At 34.7% G+C, this 20613-nt stretch overlaps 1 protein-coding gene across 1 annotated transcript; it reads left to right on the top strand.

Annotated features, from left to right (window-relative positions):
* Positions 1643–3549, top strand: LOC109832951 (cation/calcium exchanger 1-like). The gene has a single exon (XM_020400451.1). The coding sequence runs from the start codon at positions 1818–1820 to the stop codon at positions 3462–3464; it is 1647 nt and encodes a 548-aa protein (XP_020256040.1). The 5' UTR covers positions 1643–1817; the 3' UTR covers positions 3465–3549.

Below are 20613 nucleotides of genomic sequence, written 5' to 3' on the forward strand. Positions count from 1 at the left end.
AATGATCGAGAGGAGGTGTGAACCAATGAGCTCTGATACCAAGAAAGAAAACTGATGAAGTTGAAAGTCTTACATTCTATTGTATTGTATTCATGTACTTATAGTTACAAAGTATGAGTAACAACTATGTTAACAAAAAAGATAAAACAAAGGAACAGAATAACAGAACTGAGATTTTCTATACAGGTAAAATCAGTGTAGATGCTCCTTGATTATTGCTCCTATCTCTTAGATGTAGTTGAGCATCTGATGGGATTGTATCTGTTGGAAGCTCCACAGAATCTGCAAGTTCAGTTGAACTGTTCACAGTATTGTTAACATAATAACCCCCCTGAAGTCAACCGTCCTTGCATTAAACACCTCACCTCCGTAGGTTTTTTTTGTAGAGAGAAATTTCACTTTTGTATTTATTTATAAGGTTTCCTAGTCGATTAGTTTTAGGGCTTGTTTGGATTGAGGGGAATAAGGGTGAAGGGAAGTTAGGGGAACCATTCACCTCTATTCACCTTGTTTGGGAACATTTAGGAGGTGAAGTTATTCACCCTAGTTCCCCTTGGTTCACCCCCTAAGGTACCGTTTGGCAAAGGGTTAAGTGAGGGGTTAAGGAGACTTAACCCCTTCTTAACCTGCCAAACACAACAAATCTATATAAGCGTTAAAATGGGTTAACCCCTCTAGAGGGGTTAAAATGAGTTAACCCCTCAAAATGAGGGGTTTACTAATACTCCTATTTAGATGGAATAAGAGTTAACCCTTCTAATTATAAAAAAAAATAGTCAAAATCATTGTTATTCCCAAACACTAAAACTGATCATAAGGGCTAAAATAAAACTTATTTAACGGGTTAATATTTTAGTCCTTCGGATTATCAAATGGGCTAAGTACATTAATCCTTCTCTTTAACCCATTTTCATTAACCATTTGCCAAACGGGGTCTAATAGTATAAAATTTGTTACCCCACAAATTGGGGTGTAACCAAGGGGAAGGGAACTCCCTTCCATTCCCTTTCATTCTCTCACCTAGTTTCCCTTAACTTCTCTTCACCCCTTGCAAATCCAAAGTTAAATACAAATATTATCCGTTCAAAAAGTCTGACACCACCTTTATTTAAGAAAACCCATAAATTGAGGATGCAGAAGTCAATTACCATAGAAGAAAAATACTAAAAATATATATGTTTCGTCATGCTATCAAAATTGACCTCCCTAATATAGAAAGCATTGCCTATTCAAAATTTTGGCAATCTTTAGTTTTTTTTATTTTACTTTTCCTCTCTATTACTTATTGATTTACGATTTTTCAGCAAGGAACGCAAACTGTAATACATATAGCACATACAAACTTTAGGATATTAAAGCTCTATGAAAACCGTGTATAATCCAACATAAAATAGAAGTTGAATAGTGAGGGTCACAAGAGAGAGTTTTCTTCTATGACATAAAGGCACTTAAGGGAGTATATTGAAAACATAACCGAATTCTTTGAGGGTGTATTATTAAAGTAAGCAAGTTTCTGTGGGCAATATCGAAAAGTCACCGAAAGTGCATTAGTGTGACCGAAGTTTGAGAGAAACCCGACACGTCCATCTCCTCTCTATATCTGTAGCCAAAACTAACCCATCCACATTTATTAAAGCATCGACCTCTCAACTCCACGCACTCTCTGTCTTCCCCAAAATCCCTGCGCTCTCTCTCTAAAAATCATTAAAACCCAAAAAATTCTCGCCAAAATCAACTCCAACCCTGTCTACTCACCAAAACCCATGTCCCCAATTCATCTCTCATCCTAAAATTCCCTTCTTTCTCTTTAATCTTCAATGGCTTCTCATCTCTCACCTCCAAAACCCCACAAAATTCTCCTCAACATCTCATTCCTCTTATTGATCTTTCTCCTCTTCACCTTCAATCTCTCCTCCCCCCAAACCCTCTTCAATTCTCATTCAATCAACCCCCAGAACTGCGAAGAATTCGATAGTCTCAAAGACCACAAAACAAAATGCTTCTATATCAAGGCCAATAACCCATGCTCTCCTCAGGGCTATATCGATTACCTCCACCTCTTCTACTGTGTTTTTGGTGAACACCCGTTTATTGGCTACTCAATTCTAGCCCTTTGGCTGCTAGTCCTCTTCTATTTGCTTGGAAACACTGCCTCTGTTTATTTTTGCTCCTCTCTCGAAAGCATATCGAAGCTATTGAGGTTGCCGCCGACAGTTGCAGGGGTTACTCTTCTCTCTTTAGGCAATGGAGCACCCGATGCATTTTCGACAATTGCGTCGTTTGCGAGCTCTGAAGTCGGGGAGGTCGGGCTCAGCAGTGTCCTTGGCGGAGCTTTCTTTGTGACTAGTGTTGTTGTTGGTGTTATTAGCGTCTGTGTTGGAGATCGATTGATTTCTGTCGATCGATTCAGCTTCGTTCGAGATATTTGCTTCTATGTGATTGTTCTTTGCTTTCTACTTGGTATTCTGATTGTTGGAGAAATTGGGGTTGGAGGAGCAATTGTATTTGCTTCTCTTTATATTGTTTATGTTGTGATTGTTGCAATTTCTTATTGTTGGAGGAAGAATCAAAGAGAATTCGATGTGCCTTTGTTAGAGAGCATTGAAATAGAAAATGACCTCTTTGTGCCAAAGCTAGAGGTCCAAGAAGAAGAATTCAAGAAGCCAAATTGGTGCATTTTCTTGATGTATTTGCTAGAATTGCCTCTATATCTCCCTCGACGCTTAACAATCCCTGATGTATCCGAAGAGAGGTGGTCGAAGCCATTTGCGATTTCTTCAGTGATCTTGTCGCCAATTCTTCTGGCGACGCTGTGGAATTCAAAGCGAAATGTGTTAGCCTCCGAAGAAAGCTTGACGATCTACCTCTTCAGTGCGCTTATAGGACTAGTTCTTGGTGTTATTGCATTAGAGACAACGGAGACCTCGAAACCACCTAACAAGTATTTGTTCACTTGGCTCGCTGGCGGGTTCTTGATGAGCATCATTTGGTTTTATATATTGGCAGAGGAACTGGTTTCCTTGCTCATCTCAATAGGTCACATTTTTAACATCGGGCCTTCGATTTTAGCAGTGACAGTGTTGGCGTGGGGGAATTCATTAGGAGATTTGATAGCGAATGTGGCAATGGCTTTGAAAGGGGGTGAAGATGGAGTCCAGATTGCAATCTCTGGGTGTTACTCTGTCCCAATCTTTAACACGTTGGTAGGTTTAGGTTTTTCCCTTGTGTTTAGGTCTTGGGGTACGTATCCGTCTCCTTATGTTGTTCCTCAAGACTCTACAATCCTGGTGACGCTAGGGTTTTTGGTGTGTGGGTTGTTGTGGGCATTGCTGATATTGCCAAAGCGAGGGATGAAGCTTGATAGGGTGTTTGGGATTGGATTGCTGGCTTTGTATTTGTGTTTTCTTTGCTTGAGGATTTGTGATAGTATTGGGTTTGTGAATATTGATAAATTGTACTTATAGCAGGATATCATGTTTATGGGTAATGTAGTACTTCGGTTTGTAAATGTTGGTGCTTATGAAATGAATGTAGTTTTTTATCCATTTATTTCAGAGAGAGTATAAATGAAAATTAGGGCAATCTTAGATTAATATGTTATATATCTAGTATACCATTAATACAAGGCTAAATAGCACCTATATACCTTATAATTTCACTCTTTTAGCACTTGCATACCTTAGTTCTATTTTATAGCCTCTATATATCTTGAGTTGTTCAAAATTGGCACATTAATATCCTCCGTTTATGAAGACGTGAAAATTTTCATTTAAAAGTTCATTTATACCATTCATATGCTAATTTAAGAGTTTTTTAACCATTAATATTTGTTAAATTACTATTAAACCTATCCAAAATTCAATTTAAATGTATGCTAATTGTATTTTTAAAATAGAACTTTGAAATATTTAGTAATGAATTCAACAAACTCAATGGATAGAAAGTTGTAAAATTAGTATATGAATGCTATAAAGGAACTTTCAGATAAAAATTTTTATGTTCGCAAAATAGAGGGTATTAACGTATCAATTTTGAATAACTCGGAGTAAATGTTACGAAACACAATTGAGGGTATATAAGTACTAAAAGAGTGAAACTATAAGGTATTTAAGTGCTATTTAGCCTTAATACGATGAATCGAAAATATTGGATTTTTGTAATCATTTCTTTTGTTTGTAACTTGTGAGTGACTTTCTTTCTATAAGCAATTAAGTATATTCTTTTGTGATAATACATGTGAAAGAGAGATGTTGAGACAACAATTATAAAAGGTCATTAGTCGAAATTTTTTATATGCATGTTTGTTGGGATAACTAGCTTTGGGACAAAGGAAATGTCTTGTTTGATGGTGAACATAAAGTGTTTCTTTTAGCAAGAGGGACCGTCGTTAAGGATTTATTAAGGTTAGGTTCAAAGCTTGTGGACATGTGCTTTTGTTTTAAGAAAAAACAGCAATCAATTTCTAGTGCGACTCTTTTTAGTGTTTGGAGAGTCCCGCTAGTTTTTTCTTTAGATTGTATTACAAATTGAGCTGTGTTTAAATATTAGGAATTCTAATAAATTGGATAATCTTTGAAGTTGGCCTCCATCATTTGATGAAGAATTTGTTTGAATGACGCTTGACTGACAGACAGCTGACCGCTGGCCCATTAGGCGGGAGCCAAAACAATCCCGATCACACGGTCCAAACTCTGCCTTTCATATGAAGGTCGCTATCCAAAACCCATAAAGATGGTTATTTACGACAAAGTAGTAAATACTGGAGAAGTGGAGATGACCTCTATTATCCTATAATTATTGATTAAAATGGTTCAGAAAGCAAATTCAAGAGATTATTTAAGAGAAGTCAATTTTATTTACGAGAAATGGATCAAATACAAGTATTTACTAATCGTTTATTTGCTTATCAAATACTATTTGTTCGCTTAATTTCTTCATCTGAATTAGATAACCACATATAAATATTAAATTCAACAATATTTGAAAATTTTGAGAATGTTAGTCAAACTAGAATTATCCTAATCAAGTATTTTGTATAAGTTATAGATGTTAGATATAGGTGCTCTGCAGATAATAATTGTATATTGTAACAGGACCTATATGAATATAATATCATTGTTCAAAATGATAGTATGCTATTTTGGTCAGTATTTATCAGGTATTTTTTTAAATACAGATAAAGTATTTAGAATGATACTAGACTATCAGAATTTCGATAGTGATCGTAATGAAGAAGATATCTGATTAGTCACTAACGTATATTCTAAAATGTTCATAGTCGATGAAGTGTTGAGATATGACATCATCACTTTGGTAAAGACTAGTGTATACTCTATTTGTCCTTTAGAAGGGCGATGATCCATCTCTTAGATCATTGATGCTGAGGCATCAAGATACAGTATACAGGTGACTCATTAGTGAATGAGTTGACCGAACGACTCACCGAGAACGTCTAGTTGGTAATTATACTTAACTGTCAAATAGAAGTTCTCAAGTGATATAGTACAAAATAGTCTCTTGACCTGAGGCATGAGTGCAATATCTTACATGTCAGTATAGGTGTACTTAGACTTTTACCTAACCACAGTTTTCATTGAGTTGTGCATAACAGTTCTTGTTGGGTGCATCCTGAGACATAAGTAGATATTGAGATGTCAATATGGAATTCGTCTCTACGAGTATAGGGGGTTGATGTTATAAGGTTGTTTGATACAACTATAGTATGAAAATCATTGGCCGAGGTAACTAAGATAATCTGAGTGTCAGATTGATCTTATAGGTTATGAGTTTAATATCAACAAACACTAATCAAGCTATTAGGGTTAGACAGTTTACCATACCCTAGGTTCGATAGTTTGACATAGTTTGACGAAGAGACCGGACTGTACGTATTATCACTGAGTGATCCTGATAAAATTGTGTACGCATCTTACTGATATTTATCATAACTTATACCCGGGTAGTCTTCATGTGTAGCTAGCACCTTTATTGTACTTGTGAATATGATCATCCACTGCCGAGTCTTAAGTTGGGCCCTAGAGTCACACCAAGCATGTACTTGAATCCTATGAAATACAATTTATAGAGTTAAATGCGTATGATTGATACACATATATGATTTTCACCGGATACACATAAATGATTATATGTATCGGTAAAATCAGAATGTTATGTGCTTAAGAAATGAATTCCGGTATTTTTTCTATAAAGTTAACTTTTAGTCAACTGATTGACTTTTTGGTCAACTCATTAATTTTTTGGTCATATGATGACTTATTAGTTAATGATTGGAAAATTACGAAATACTATATTTATGAAACACTGTATTGATGTGGTATTTTTATTTATGAAATACACACTTCATTATACTTTGATTAATGAGTCATGAGATGAGTCATTAATGTGGTATGGTTTGGGAACATGTTTTAGCACATAGTTTTGATTCTTCATGACTCTTTGCATGACTCATGAGATGAGTCATTGCATAACTCATGAAAGGAATCATTACATTTAGATGACTCATGAGATGAGTCATGATATATCTCACTCTATATATATGAGCTCTCTCTCTCTCTTATGAAAATGTTAATGAAAAATTAGCTAAGTGGTTTTTTTTCATAAGAGAATAAAAGAGAGTTCTACCTCTTATTAAACTCTAGCAATCTTTGAGTAAGAGAAAGTAGTAGGATTTTATAGTACCCCAGGGTGGATATCTTGACTTGTGTCTCAAAAAGACTCCGATTTTATCAAGCTCGATTACTTGAAGACTTGGAGACCCACTACAAGGAGGTTTACAATAACAAGGAGAACGAGCTATGAGTTGTTCGATCTACCATCGAATCACGCAATGAAAGTAAGCCTTCAAAGCTCTTGGTTGCTCTCTTTATTAAAGGGATCATGTTAGATTTAATTAGGATGGTCCTTGTTTGTATTTCATGCTCTCTACATGCTTAGTATTATTATACATAGAGTCTTTTGTTGCGTATTTTGCATGTAATTAGTACGAATTTTCAACAATAGAATCAAGTAATCATATTTCACTATATATTCTGAAGAAAACTCACATTTATGTTCCTATTTTGATAACAAAACTTCATTTCAGATTTATGTCATGATTGGCAAATGTTGATGCCAGTTATCAAAGAAGGGGTTTATTGGGTTAAAGTAGAGTTAAGCTCCTAAAACTCCTTCAAATGACTGGCTCTATTGGTCAATATTCTTCTCTGCACATGAAGAACACGTAAAAGGCTGGAGTTGGGTTATCTGGTTGTTCCTCCGACAATCAAGTTAGTATTTGAACTGGAGTGGAGAAAAAATAATGAATTGGATAATTTCTCAGTCCAAGTGTGCAGAATATTGCATACCTATGTACTCCAGACAATCCCTCTATTTATAGTAGGTTTAGAGGGGCAATGTTGTAATTTCGATAGAGTCCAGGTATATAGCTGACTCGGCAAATAGCTGACAAGTGTCGGCCGCTGACAACGATGGTTATCCTGATGGTTAGTGCAAAGCGACAACAACTGCTTGGTGCTGATAGAGCTTGATAAGTCATAAAGACTTTTGGGGTTAGAGCACTGATGATTTTTTACCACGTATTTAATGTGATAATGACTGGCTTTTTGCGGGGGGCTCGATGAGGACTGCCTTTCCACTCGGCCTGGCGAGAAGGGACGAGTCGGCCTGACGAAAAGGAATGAGTCGGGCTGCCTGTAGAGAAGGAATGACTCCATGCGATAAGGGTGAGAAGTATCGCCTCTTCAGTCGTTTGGTAGAAGGTCGACTAACACCACCTTTTTACTCAGCCTTGAGAGTTGTCAGTTGAGATAGTGGGCCAAGTGTGGAGGCTTTGTGAGCTCGATCAGATAGGTAGGTTGGCAAGTACCACCTTTCGAGTCGGCCATGTAAATTGTCGGCTTATGGAATTGGCCGTAATAGCGATTCGAGTCGTCTAGGCTCTGATCATGTCTGATCTGGCGTGGAGTGGGGCGCGTGTCGACAACTCAAGAAAGATTAATACTTAGTTATTTACAGGCTATAACAAGAAACTCTTAAAAATGAGCCAGAATTAACCATGATCCAGTTTCAATATAGCTTTATATTTGGTAAAAATTAGGTCAGAGTTGGCCTAACTTATTTTTAATTCATTTTTATCCTCTTAATCAAGCTAGAATTGGACCACCAAAGCCCCAATTCTACCTTGGTTGAAAAAAAATAAAACACCGCTCGTCCCATTTCTATGATGTTGCCAAACATAGCCTTAGGGTCTAGATTTTTTGCGAATACATACATCAATACCTTACTATTCAACCCTTAGCATGTTTATGGAAGTTGATCTATCAGTAGGGCTGTCCATTTTAGGGCCCGGCCGCGGGGCCAGGCCCCGGGCCAGAAAACCGGGCCAGGCCGGGTTCCGGGCCCGGGTGGCCTCAGCGGCGCCCGGCCCGGGCCCGGCCGTTACAGTGCGCCGCCGGGTCAACGCCCGGCCGGGCAGCCGGGACGGAGCCCGGCCCGGGTGGCAACGCGTCACCGTGATGTAGACCGTTGCCGGAATTAGGCCGGGCGGCCACACGGTCACCATTTGGTGGACTCGTTTCTGTGTGAAAACGACGGCCGGGCTTGGCCGGCCGGCACAACGGTCACAAAGGTGACGTTGGTGGCCAAAACAAGACCAGGCCGGGCCGGGCCGGCCCGGTAACAACAGCCAGATTGGTCCTTTGACCGTTTTGCCCCCAAAAACGGTCAAAAACAGCTATTTTGTGAGGTTATTTTGGTCATTTACCTAGGGGGCTGGTTCTATAAATAGAGGGGGGTTTTCATTTGTTTTCTTCACACCAAAAACTCATCTCTTCTCTCTTATACTCTTATACTCTCTCTTATACTCTTATACTCTCTTATTTATACTTTCTAATCCAATCCCCAAATGGCTTCCGGATCTGATTATGAAGAGCAAAACATATCTCCCGATCCTGAATTGAGTCCTCCTACTATGAGTCCTCCTACTATCAGTCCTCCTACCGAAGTTAATCCCGAATCCGGTGGCGACGAATCTGCACCAAGAGCTCCTAAACGGCCAAGATCCGATGTGTGGAATTTTTACGAGAAGATCGACGTCACCAAGGATGAACACGGTAGGATCCTCACCCAGAAGGCTAAGTGTGCTTTGTGCGGCAAGATTTTTCAAGCTCATCATAAGAGCGGCACCAACCACCTCAAACGCCATTTAGATAAACACAACAAAGGCCAGCCTCCTCAAGGTGATATCCGACAATCCATGATTTCTCAATCCTCCTCTTCTGGTAGTCTCGGTAGTTGGAACTATGACGCTGCCAGAGCCAGGAAATGCGTAATCAGGTTTATCATTCTTAAAAACCTTCCTTTTAAATTAGTAGAAGATGATGAATTTGAAGATATGTTTAGAGATGGTTTTTATCCTGCATTTAAAAAATTTTCTCGTCAAACCTGTCAACGTGATATTTTAAAATATTATCAGCAAGAACAAGAAAAAATAATTTCTTATTTTAAAAATTTAAACTGTAAATTTTCTTTAACTTCTGATATTTGGACATCTAGAGCACAAACTGGATATTTATGTATCACAGCACACTGGATTGATGAAAATTGGCAAATGTTTAAAAGAGTTGTTTCTTTTATTGCAATAGAAGAGTCACATACTGGTGCTAATGTTGCAAATTTAATAATTGAAGAACTTATGAAATTAGAAATTTCACAAAGAATATTTTCTCTTTCACTAGATAATGCAAGTAATAACAATGTAGCTGTTGATTTTATCAGATCATCTTTATCATTGCCATGTCATGGTGATCTTTTTCATATTAGGTGCATCTGTCATATTTTAAATTTAATTGTTCAAAGTGCATTTACTGAAATTAAACCCATGATAGAAAAGGTTAGAACAGTTGCTTACATGCATAGTGCTTCTGAACAAAGACTTAAAAGATGGAAACAATTTTGTAAAAGAAAAAATGTAAAGCCTAGACTAATTCCAAAAGATGTTGACCATAGGTGGAATTCCACATATGCAATGTTAAGTGTAGCAATAGAATATAAAGACATTATAACTGATTTTATAAACTATTATGCTTCTAGTTCTAGTTCTGGTAGCACTTATGGAATAACTGAAGATGAATGGACAGTTATATGTAATTTAAATGAAATGTTACAAGTTTTTTATGATGCTACCATGTTATTATCTGGCTGTTATTATCCAACCCTTACTTTAGCTGCTTTGCAAATTTTAAATATTTTAAATAAAATGTTACAAGTTTTTTATGATGCTACCATGTTATTATCTGGCTGTTATTATCCAACCATTACTTTAGCTGCTTTACAAATTTTAAATATTCAAAATTTTTTTACAAAATATCGTATGGATGATATTTTTGGAAGTATAATTTTTGAAATGGAGAGTAAATTTAATAAGTATTTTAGGCCTATTCCTCATATTTTTGGTTTGGGGGTTCTTATTGATCCATGCTTGAAGGATATTGGCCTTCGAAGTTTGTTACAGTCATTGTATGGTGGACATGTTATAGACTTAGATGATGTAACCACCCTGAATGCTACTACTCATCATTTACTTATTAGAAATTATTTTCAAACTTTATATGATGAGTATGCAGCTAGACATGGTGTAGCTGCACAACAGTCTGCAGCTTCGGTTTCTTCGAGCTCATCCCGAGCCCGAGGTAAAAGTGTAAGTTTTGATAGGTATGCAATGGTAGCTGAGCTAACTGGTGGATCTGGACTTGGATCGTCATCATCGGAGGTTTCTGAAATAGATGAATATTTTTCTGCTTCTTTAGTTAGATGTCAAGGAAATGCTTTAGATATTTTGCAATGGTGGAAAGTATATGGATCAGTTTCATATCCTATACTTTCCACCATGGTTCGTGATTTACTAACAGTGCAGGTTTCGATGGTAGCTTCGGATCCGCCTTCAGCACAGCAGGTCGTTTGATCGATGATCACAGGACATGCTTGGATCCATATACTGTACAAGCGGTGATGTGCCTACAAGATTGGTGGAGGTACGAGAAGCGAACGCAAGGCATCGATCGGATGGCTGGAATTGAAGATAAATTTGAAGAATTGGGACTAGCAGATAGATATAAAGAATAGATTGTAGTTTTTATATCTTAGCTTACAATTTGTAAAGAATTATTTTGGAAATAATTGCAAATGATAGTGATATAGGTGAGTAGGTGCCAACCTAGTTGGGATTACCCGGGCCAGCCCGGAACCCGGCCCGGTCGGGCCCGGGCCCGGGCCCGGACTCGGCCCGGGGTACCCGGGCCCGGGCCCGGGCCCGGCCCGGTGTACCCGGGTCCGGGTCCCGGTTTTGCCCGTCCCGGGCCCGGATTTCCGGGCCGGGCCGGGCCGGGCCGGATGGACAAGCCTATCTATCAGGAGCATCATGTGTCACGGGTTAACTAGTGAAATCATTGCTACATAAAAGGTTGTAGATCGCCAGCCATTTTCACAGCTCAACTTTGTACTCGATAACGTGCTCCAAAATTAATAGTATGCAAAAATCTCTGGCATCAATAAGATCTCATGTAAATCTCACACGAGCCTTCCCTCTTTTGTGAGGGCTTTATATTGGGAAGGTATTATATCACTCTTTATGATGCACTTGTCTGCTGGTGAAAGCGTGGAAATCTCAGCAGGGGCGATCCTATTCTTTTAATACTGTTCTTTCTTTCATAATGGGTGGGAAATGGGTAAATTACACAAAACTCCCGTGAAGCTCTTGCGTCTTGCAGTAAACTCCTATGAGCTTCCAACATCACACTAAATCCCCAATTACTTTTGCAGAAAACCATCAGTATCTTTTGGGTAAATTACACTAAATAACCAATAATTTCCAACATGCCTTTTTATGTTGTTTTCTACTTCTACTTTATGGGTATTATCTACGAAATGCATAAACTTATAGGGGGTTTTCTGCTAAATAGAAAAGTTATTGGGGTGTTTAGTGTGATTTTAGAAGTTCGTAGGGATTTACTGCAAAACGCTGAAAGCTTACCCTAAAATTCACGTAGATGATTCTACTATAGGGGAAAAAATGCATAGTGATCATGGATAAGCTTATTTGATTGATGTATTATTTTTCATTTAATATTTTATCCGTGTTGGCTTTTAATTATTGGTGCTAATTTCCAATTTGTATTGATTTGTGAGCTGTATGAATATATTACCAGGTGTTTTGCGCAAAATGATTATTCTATCATAAACTTTTGCTTATCAAAGAAAAAGTATTATGATGTTTCGAACTACATAATAATATACCACCAACCTTTAAAAATTATTGTTAACGATGTTAACAAGTAGCTAGGATAAAAAGTCTAAACCCCCCTTCTAAAATAGGAGAAAGAGGGGTAATGTGCAATATAATGTTTGCACTGTTTGGTTAGTTTGTTGAAAACTAAAGAAAATGAAAATAAGGGGAGAAAATTACTTTTCATGATTTCCATTTTCCACCCATTTTCCTCAACAAAACCCATGAAATAGATTTCCTAAACTTTAGATCACATCACCTAATAATAATGCGTCATGTCACCTCTTTTCTTGATTTCAAAGTATGAACCAAAACAATGGTAAAAAAAAACAATTGTAAAAAATAGATTTTCTATAATCGTTTTCCCTGATTATTTGCCAACCAAACAACCCTTAATTTATTTACAGTAGGATTCTTACAGCCTTCTTGCTTTCTGTATGATATCTCTATAGAATTTAATTTGTACATCTCCAGGATCTCCTATAGGATTTATTTGTACTATTTTATTATCACCCAGGTCCTACAAAAAAAGATTTAAAATGACCTTTGTCAACAAAGTTTGGCGAGCAACCAAAAAATATATATAATCATAGTAATTAACGAACAAGAAATATCACGCTCGAACAGTTGACACGCCCAACATGTGACCATATCACCACCTGACCTAACGAATATCTCAATGTTCTAATATTCACGCCCACACTAACAGTGACTGAGATTTTCTAATTGATGTATTTATGGTATCGTGAAAAATAAATTAAGCTGAGTCGGTAAAATTATCCGAGAGATATTTGAACTAGTAAAATTAACGCTTACAGTCACAGGTGTTTTGGAGAAGAAAACACCGAGAGTCAAAATAATTGACACATGCGTCCGCGAGAATGATCAAACTGCATTAAAATATCCTAATAATTCCTGGAGTTTAAAAAGATCCGCAACTTTGTAGAAGATCGAAAATGTTTTTAAATACTCTTTGCTCTCCAAAACTAAAAGCCCAACCAAGACCCAAGACCAGAGATTATAATGCCCAACAAGCTAGGCCCAGTGTATAACGCAACAATTGCCAAATAAAAATCTACAACGTTTCCTATTGTAAAAAGTAAATTCAAAATATTGTCTAATATATAGCCCTATATACTTCATATATTTCCAAGAGCTAGAAAGTTAGCTTGTTTTTCTTGAAAGAAGTCAGAATTTCCAAAAAAAACTATTTTCTCACTTTTTTTGCTGTAAACTATCTTAAATCATTTGACATCATACTTCATTTAAAAGTACGAGTCTGAAAAAATCTTTCGGTAGACAAAAATAACCTTGCAATTCAAATACTATTAAGAAGAGTAAGTTGATAAATTGATAAATTTTTATTAGATATATACATAGTATGAAAATAAGGATACAAATTAAATTAAAATATAAATCTCAATAAAATTATTAAATGCCAAATATTTACAAATGTATATAAGATGAATGGCGTATATGCAAAAACTAAACAAATTAATGGGACAAATAATGTCTGTCCCAAAGGTTGAACCCAAAAACAACTCAGGCCTACAAATGTACATAATGCAGAGGGGGTATTCGAAAAATCCACCAAACAAATTATAGAGACAAAACCGTCCTCAAAATTACAAAACAGGAAAATTAAAACAAACGGCTGCGATATGAGGACAAAATGTGGCAATCTTCCACTGACTAAATTTCAAGTAGTTTATGATACTGCATAATTAGTTTTAAATTTTAATTATACTATTATTATCTAAATAGAACTTTGTTTACAATTGTTATCATCTAAAATGCAACATCACATACCAATATACATCAGCCAAGAAATTACAATAATTTTTATAGCATTTTTATCTCCTTCTACAGGTATGTGCCTTTGCTATTTTTTTCTTATCAGATTAGATTAAATTATTTTAAAGTACTTAATTATATTATATATTTGTTCTTTTTCCATATCAAGAAATAGCAACGATTTTCACAGCACTTTCATATGTTTTCTTCTTATTAGATTAGATTAGATTATTTTAAATGGATTAATTATATTGTATGTTGATCTTTGTTTTAAGATCAGAAATTATAATAATTTTCATAATACTTTTATCTTTTTCAACAGTTATGTGCCTTTGTTATTTTCTTCTTATTATAGCAGTTTATTAGATTAGATTAGATTAGATTGTTCAAAAATTATGAATTATGAAATTGCAATAACTTTCACATCACTTTTATCTATTTTCTTCTTATTAGATTAAATTAGTATTTTAAAGGAATAACTTATATTGTATGTTTGACCTTTTTTTTTCAACTCACAAAGTTTAATTATACTATTATTATTTAAATAGATATTTCTTATATAAAAGTCGAAGAGAATCTCACACATATCTTAGATCTCAATGCCAATTGTAATACTTACATATGGGTGTTGGTTAAAATTAATTTCATGTATGTGCTTAACTTATATGATTCTACTTTAACCAGATTGGATAATTTAATTTAATTTTTTCATCCAAACTCTTCCACGTACAAAACCAAAAGATAGTAGCAATATTATAGCTATATATATCCACAGGACGACAGATATCTTAAAAATGAATGAAGAACACCACACAAACAAAAACCATATTAATTACCCATATGCAGTCACTGTTTTGAAAACCATCATTCTCCATTTTCATCTATAATATATCCACATACCCAAATTAAGCGGTTAGAGTTTCCCCCTCACCAACTACACCATTTATCAACTCTATTTTTTCCTTTGTACTAAAATTGTATAACATTCATTGTGATGAGTACTCACTTGGATCCTATGATTGCCTTGAACCGCCAATAAAAAAACAATGTACTACTGTACTAGACCTTGTAGTTAGTTAATAATGAGATCCTATCATTATAAACAAACTAGTGTGAACACCATGCAAAGCACGACATATTTTTTCTCTTCTACACTAATCCCGAATTTAACTGCTACATTAACTATTTGAATTTTTAAAGTGCTACAGTATCATGCCTCTGTTATAGTATTCCCGTGTGATGTAGTAATATTTTTTTTAAAAAAAAATTAATGTTTGCTACAATAATAATGCTACCGTAGCATTTGCTGTAGCATGTATAGTGAATTTTGGGTTCTCCCATTTGTATAGAGGAGTAGATTAAGTAAAAAATAATAGTTTTTAAGAATGTACCAACTTGAGGTTTGCTTGCATTAAAACAGTTATGTTAGAGGGTCCATACAGTATGTTTTATAGTTTAAGACATTTTGTTTCTGATACATGTCAATTATGAGTAATAATTTAATTTGATTGTTCCAAGTATATTATAATATATTTCTAGACTATTGTATTGTCTTTTGCTCTTTATTATGCACTAACCTGATATCACAAATTGATGATAAAGACACTATTGTAGAATTGCCTAGAAAAAAGATTAAGGTGGAGAATGATTGATCTCAGCTCAATTAAATATGAAAAAGAATGAATAAAAGATAATATTTTTGACTAAATTATGGTAAAGATTAAATTTTTTGAGTAAAATCAGAAATATTTAGAAAATATTTTCATAAAAAAATTTTAATATACTTAGGTGAATGATTTTTTCCTTTAAAATTAACCTAGAGTTACTATTAATCTTTAGTATTTATTTTTTATTTTAAGTTCATCAATAATTAAGATGTTTTGCAATCCCGTGAAAAGTATGTGCTCTGTGCTGAGCTTATACAAACTATCTTAATATTAAGTATTTGGTTATATTTTTATTAACACATCAACAATATATTATTGTATTTTTTTTCAAACTTAACGCTATATTTAATGACAAAGATAAATAAATTGGAGATCGATGATTTGATCCGGTAAAAAAATATGTTACATGAAGTTTGATATTTATAAATTTTAAAAAATAATATTGTCTATGCAAGTATATACAGTTTTATGCACAAATCTATTTCGTAATTTTTTTAAAATGTTTAAATAAAAACTATGGCAAATGTGATAATCTATCTTTATAGATTTTAACTCAAAATGAATCTAACTTATTTATAGTAATAAAAAAAATAAAAAAATAAATAACTTTAATATTTAACCAGGTGCATTACACGTGCATAAGAACTAGTAAATGTAAGAATATGACTAAAACAGGAGAGAGAAAAAAAAGCAAAATTTAAAAGTATTAAAGTTACCCGCTGCTTAACTTTTATTTTGCGCTCGTTTTCTTTTTAGGCTCGGTCCAACTTGATTATCATTTTTGGGCCTAACTATCGGGATTTCTATGCAAAAACATTATGCGTCAAGTTCTGAGCTGATCACAGAAAATAAAGTGAGTTTTTTATGGTTCAACGCACCTAGGTTGGTTCACTTGCAGATTGTGGACCGTGCTTGCGTTGTATTTTGGAGAGAATCTTAGATGCTAAATTTTTTTTCTCCTTTCCCATGAAACTAGGATTTAATGGATTTGACAAATGGAATCAAACAACTAAATATTAGCCACGGAAATGTGTGTGTTAAATGCTCCATTCTATAAAAGGATATTCCTTATCCGAATAAAAAGCTAGACAAGCATCAATGTCGGCCCTCAGTGGAGATAAAATCAAAGCGTATAGAAATTAATTGATTGACGGTCCCAAATCCAATTCAATACGCCTCTCTTCATCTTATACATTTTTTTTTGTTGTTCTTATTTTTTGTCCCCGTCAGATTTTCTCTCTCGTTATTATTATGTTGGAGCTTCGGTGTCTGGTTAGGCTGTGCATGCTGACCACTTAATTTTCGAAAAACCCTAGTTTCTGTCTATATATATACGGACGCTCTCTTTTGTAGTTATATTTTGATTAAGAAAAAAGAAACCCTAATGCGACTATGGATATAGACGAATTGACAAACCAAGAAAAATTCCATGTCTTTTATAGTTGCTTCTCATATATTCCTTGCTTTCTTTCTCACTCGCAAGAGTTTTCGTTCCTATAAAGTATTGCTAGGCTTCATCTAAACTAATTTCCGGTGATATGAATTTGTAGACTTTCAATCATATATTGCTGTGAGAGCTTAGCGTTTAATAGCCAAATCTCTTATTTTTATCGTTGGTGTTTTGTTCGCTAATAATGTTCGCAAATAGTATTTTGTGTGTGTATGTATATATATATATGTTGGCAGTTCGTGTACGTCTTTAATGAACCGTGTTTGGGAACTATCTACACACTACACTGCAAAATGCGGCTGGAGCCCATAATTCTTCTACGTGTGAGGATAGCATTAATCATGTTCAAATTTCTTCAAGAATCTTCGGGTTATGATTTGAATTTGACAATGACCTCAATTTGATGAGGACTGGCCGATTATGCCGTTGTTATCGCGATATTTAGCACCCCATCTTCAACACTCACGTCATCTGCTCTGTTGCTGACTTAATATATAAGTATTAATTAGTTTATATATTTGATTACTTTTTATTAATTATAGAGATAAGTGATTTTTCAAAGCACGCAAACTTCAACCCTTGATACTCAGAGCCTTACAGTTCCCTGTCATGCTACTAGTTTTATTTGGCTTTCAATAGATCATGATTTTCTTTAAATAAAAAAAAAGGAATGGATAAAAATGAACGATTGTAACGGGCTCAATCTAAAGGAAATTATAACATACATTTACGTACACTTCATTGTACATCAGTTAGTTAATTATACATTTAGATGTGAAATGTGAGCATCGCTATCATTGAAGTTATGATCAGAGAAGTTGAGAATTGCATTACGCGACAAAGTATAAAAAAGGAGTGGCTGTTCTCTAGACAAGCTATGGAGTAAGAAAGAGCATTAGCTTGGCTCTATGAAGCATGCGGCCATTGCAAGAATCAATGAAGATATTTGCGGACCCCATACGAGAAAGAGGCATCAAATTAAAAGAGAAAATAATGAAGCATGTGTGGGGTTAATTTATTGTAAGAGGTAAGCATATATAATATAAATGGTCAATTTTGTCATTTTTTTTTTGTTAAATGGTCGATTTTAACAAATGGTCGATCTGATTCAGCAAAAAATGGTCGATTTTACTAATTTTTTTGTTAAATGGTCAATTTTGCCTATTAAATTTGAAAAACAATTGTTTTTCAAAATATCTCCTCCTGTTTATCTTTTTCATAATGAAAGAGATTGAGCGTCATAGTATTCACATATGAGAGTTTAAAGTTGTAAAGTTCATACAAGAATCAATATGCTTAAGTATTATAATCCCGTAGCATTCAAAAATATTACCGTTAGATTATCCACATAACAGTTGAAAGTTTACTGCACACGAAAAATTAAGTTTCGGATCTTTTGATGCTATAAAGAGCCACTTCATCAAGGGGAGGAAGATTAGTGCTTGTTAATGCAGTTCTTTCCTCTATGTCAATCTTTTGGATATCTTTTTTCTTATTTCCAGGGTGGCTCATTGATAAAGTTGATATGATGAGGAGAAGATTTTTATGGACTGGCTCTTTGGAACATAAGAATTCTTCTAACTTGGTTAAATGGGAAGAGATATGTAGACCCAAAAAGTTAGGTGGCTTGGGTATTATAAATTTGAGAATTATGAATAAAGCTTTGTTGGGAAAATGGATTTGGAAATGGTTTGATAATAAGATGGATCTATGGAAACAAATAAGTTTTTACAAGTATTTTGAGAATAAAAACTGGACAGAATATTTTTATTCTGGCAAAAGATCCCTATCTCATTTCTGGAGGAATATTTTTATTAATGTTGATAGCTTTTTGTGCAGTACTTGTGTAGAAGTGGGGAATGGAAATAAAGCTCTTTATTGGCTTGATAAATGGACAGGTGCAAATACACTGGCTTCTATGTTCCCTTCTCTTTATAATATTGCATCATCCCCTTTTGCTACTATTACCAGTTTGAGGAAAAAATTAAATAATGAATGGATTTGGGTTATTAAATTTCAACAGTTGACAGGAAATCTGGTATTTCAATATTTTGATATGTTGAACAATATTATGCTTATTAATTTTGTTCATAGGGAGGATAAGAGAAAGTGGATTTGGGAAGCAAAAGACAAGTTTACTGTTAAATCATATTATCATTTTCTTATTGATGGAGGCTTAAGGTATGACTGCTTAAATCTTTGGAAACTTTCTGTTCCTCTAAAAGTGAAATTTCTGGTTTGGTTAGCTTTAAAAAATGGTTTAAACACGAAAAAGAATTTAGTAAAGAAAGGAGTTCATATGGATGTGTTGTGTTGTTTTTGTTCCAAGGAAGAGGAAAACCATCTTCATCTTTTTGTTAAATGTGAGTTTGTATACTCAATTTGGAGATCTGTCCAATACAAAGTGAATATTAAGAAAGATTTCAATTTATTTTCTTTAAAAGAAATCTGGAAGAATTGGAGGGATGAGAAGTATGATAGTTGGAATATAGAGAGATGTGATTCTTTGTTCTCTTATATGGTGAATTTGGCAGGAAAGAAATGATAGAATTTTTTCAAGTAAGAAGAGGAGATCATTAGAACTTTTGAACAAAATTTTGACTTTTGCAAAATTTTGGATACGTTCACAGATATTTGATCGTGCAGCTAGATTACAAGAGAGGAGGAGGAAAAAAGCTTCTTCAATTGCTGGAAACTCTTCTGTCTGCACAGTTGGGAGGGTGATAGATCTGCTGGAATGAAGGCTAAGCTCAAAAAAGAAATATGCTTTTGCGGTCTAAATATGAAAAAATTGTATATGTGTTGGTTTTTTGATACAGTTTATGATATTTTGTTATCAATTGCTAGTGGGAGAAGAGAGTTGGTGAAGTTTAATGTAAAACTTTGATACTATAGGGTACTCATTCTTGGTTGGGGATGAGTACTTTTTTTGTAACAACCAATTTTGTTTAATTTAGCTGGCTGGATTACTATGTTGGTAATCCATCCTTTTTCTAAAAAAAAAGAGCCACTTCAGACGCAACACATGTTTCTAGAACTACTTGTGCTAACATAAGCATTTAGATAACATAGGCAGGTCCCCAATTTTAAGGTAATATTGGGGAAAACTAGAATAAATGATATCTGAATCAGATTTATTTGACATTTTGACAAAGAAGTTTACCACCGGCAGACCTCATTGACAACATTGTTATCGTGATATATGCTTAGATCTTTATTTAAAAATTCAATAGATGGTTATAAACTATAACATATATATTAAACGAAAATAATTTAATATATATTGGATAACGAATACTATGATTCAGAAGGAACTCTTGATAATCTACAAATATCGTACTTAGCTCCAAACTATTAGATCATATGTCTATTCAGAACATCACATATGTAAGATGGATGTA

Source organism: Asparagus officinalis, chromosome 3 (assembly GCF_001876935.1).
Source record: "Asparagus officinalis chromosome 3, Aspof.V1, whole genome shotgun sequence".
Lineage (NCBI taxonomy): Eukaryota > Viridiplantae > Streptophyta > Magnoliopsida > Asparagales > Asparagaceae > Asparagus > Asparagus officinalis.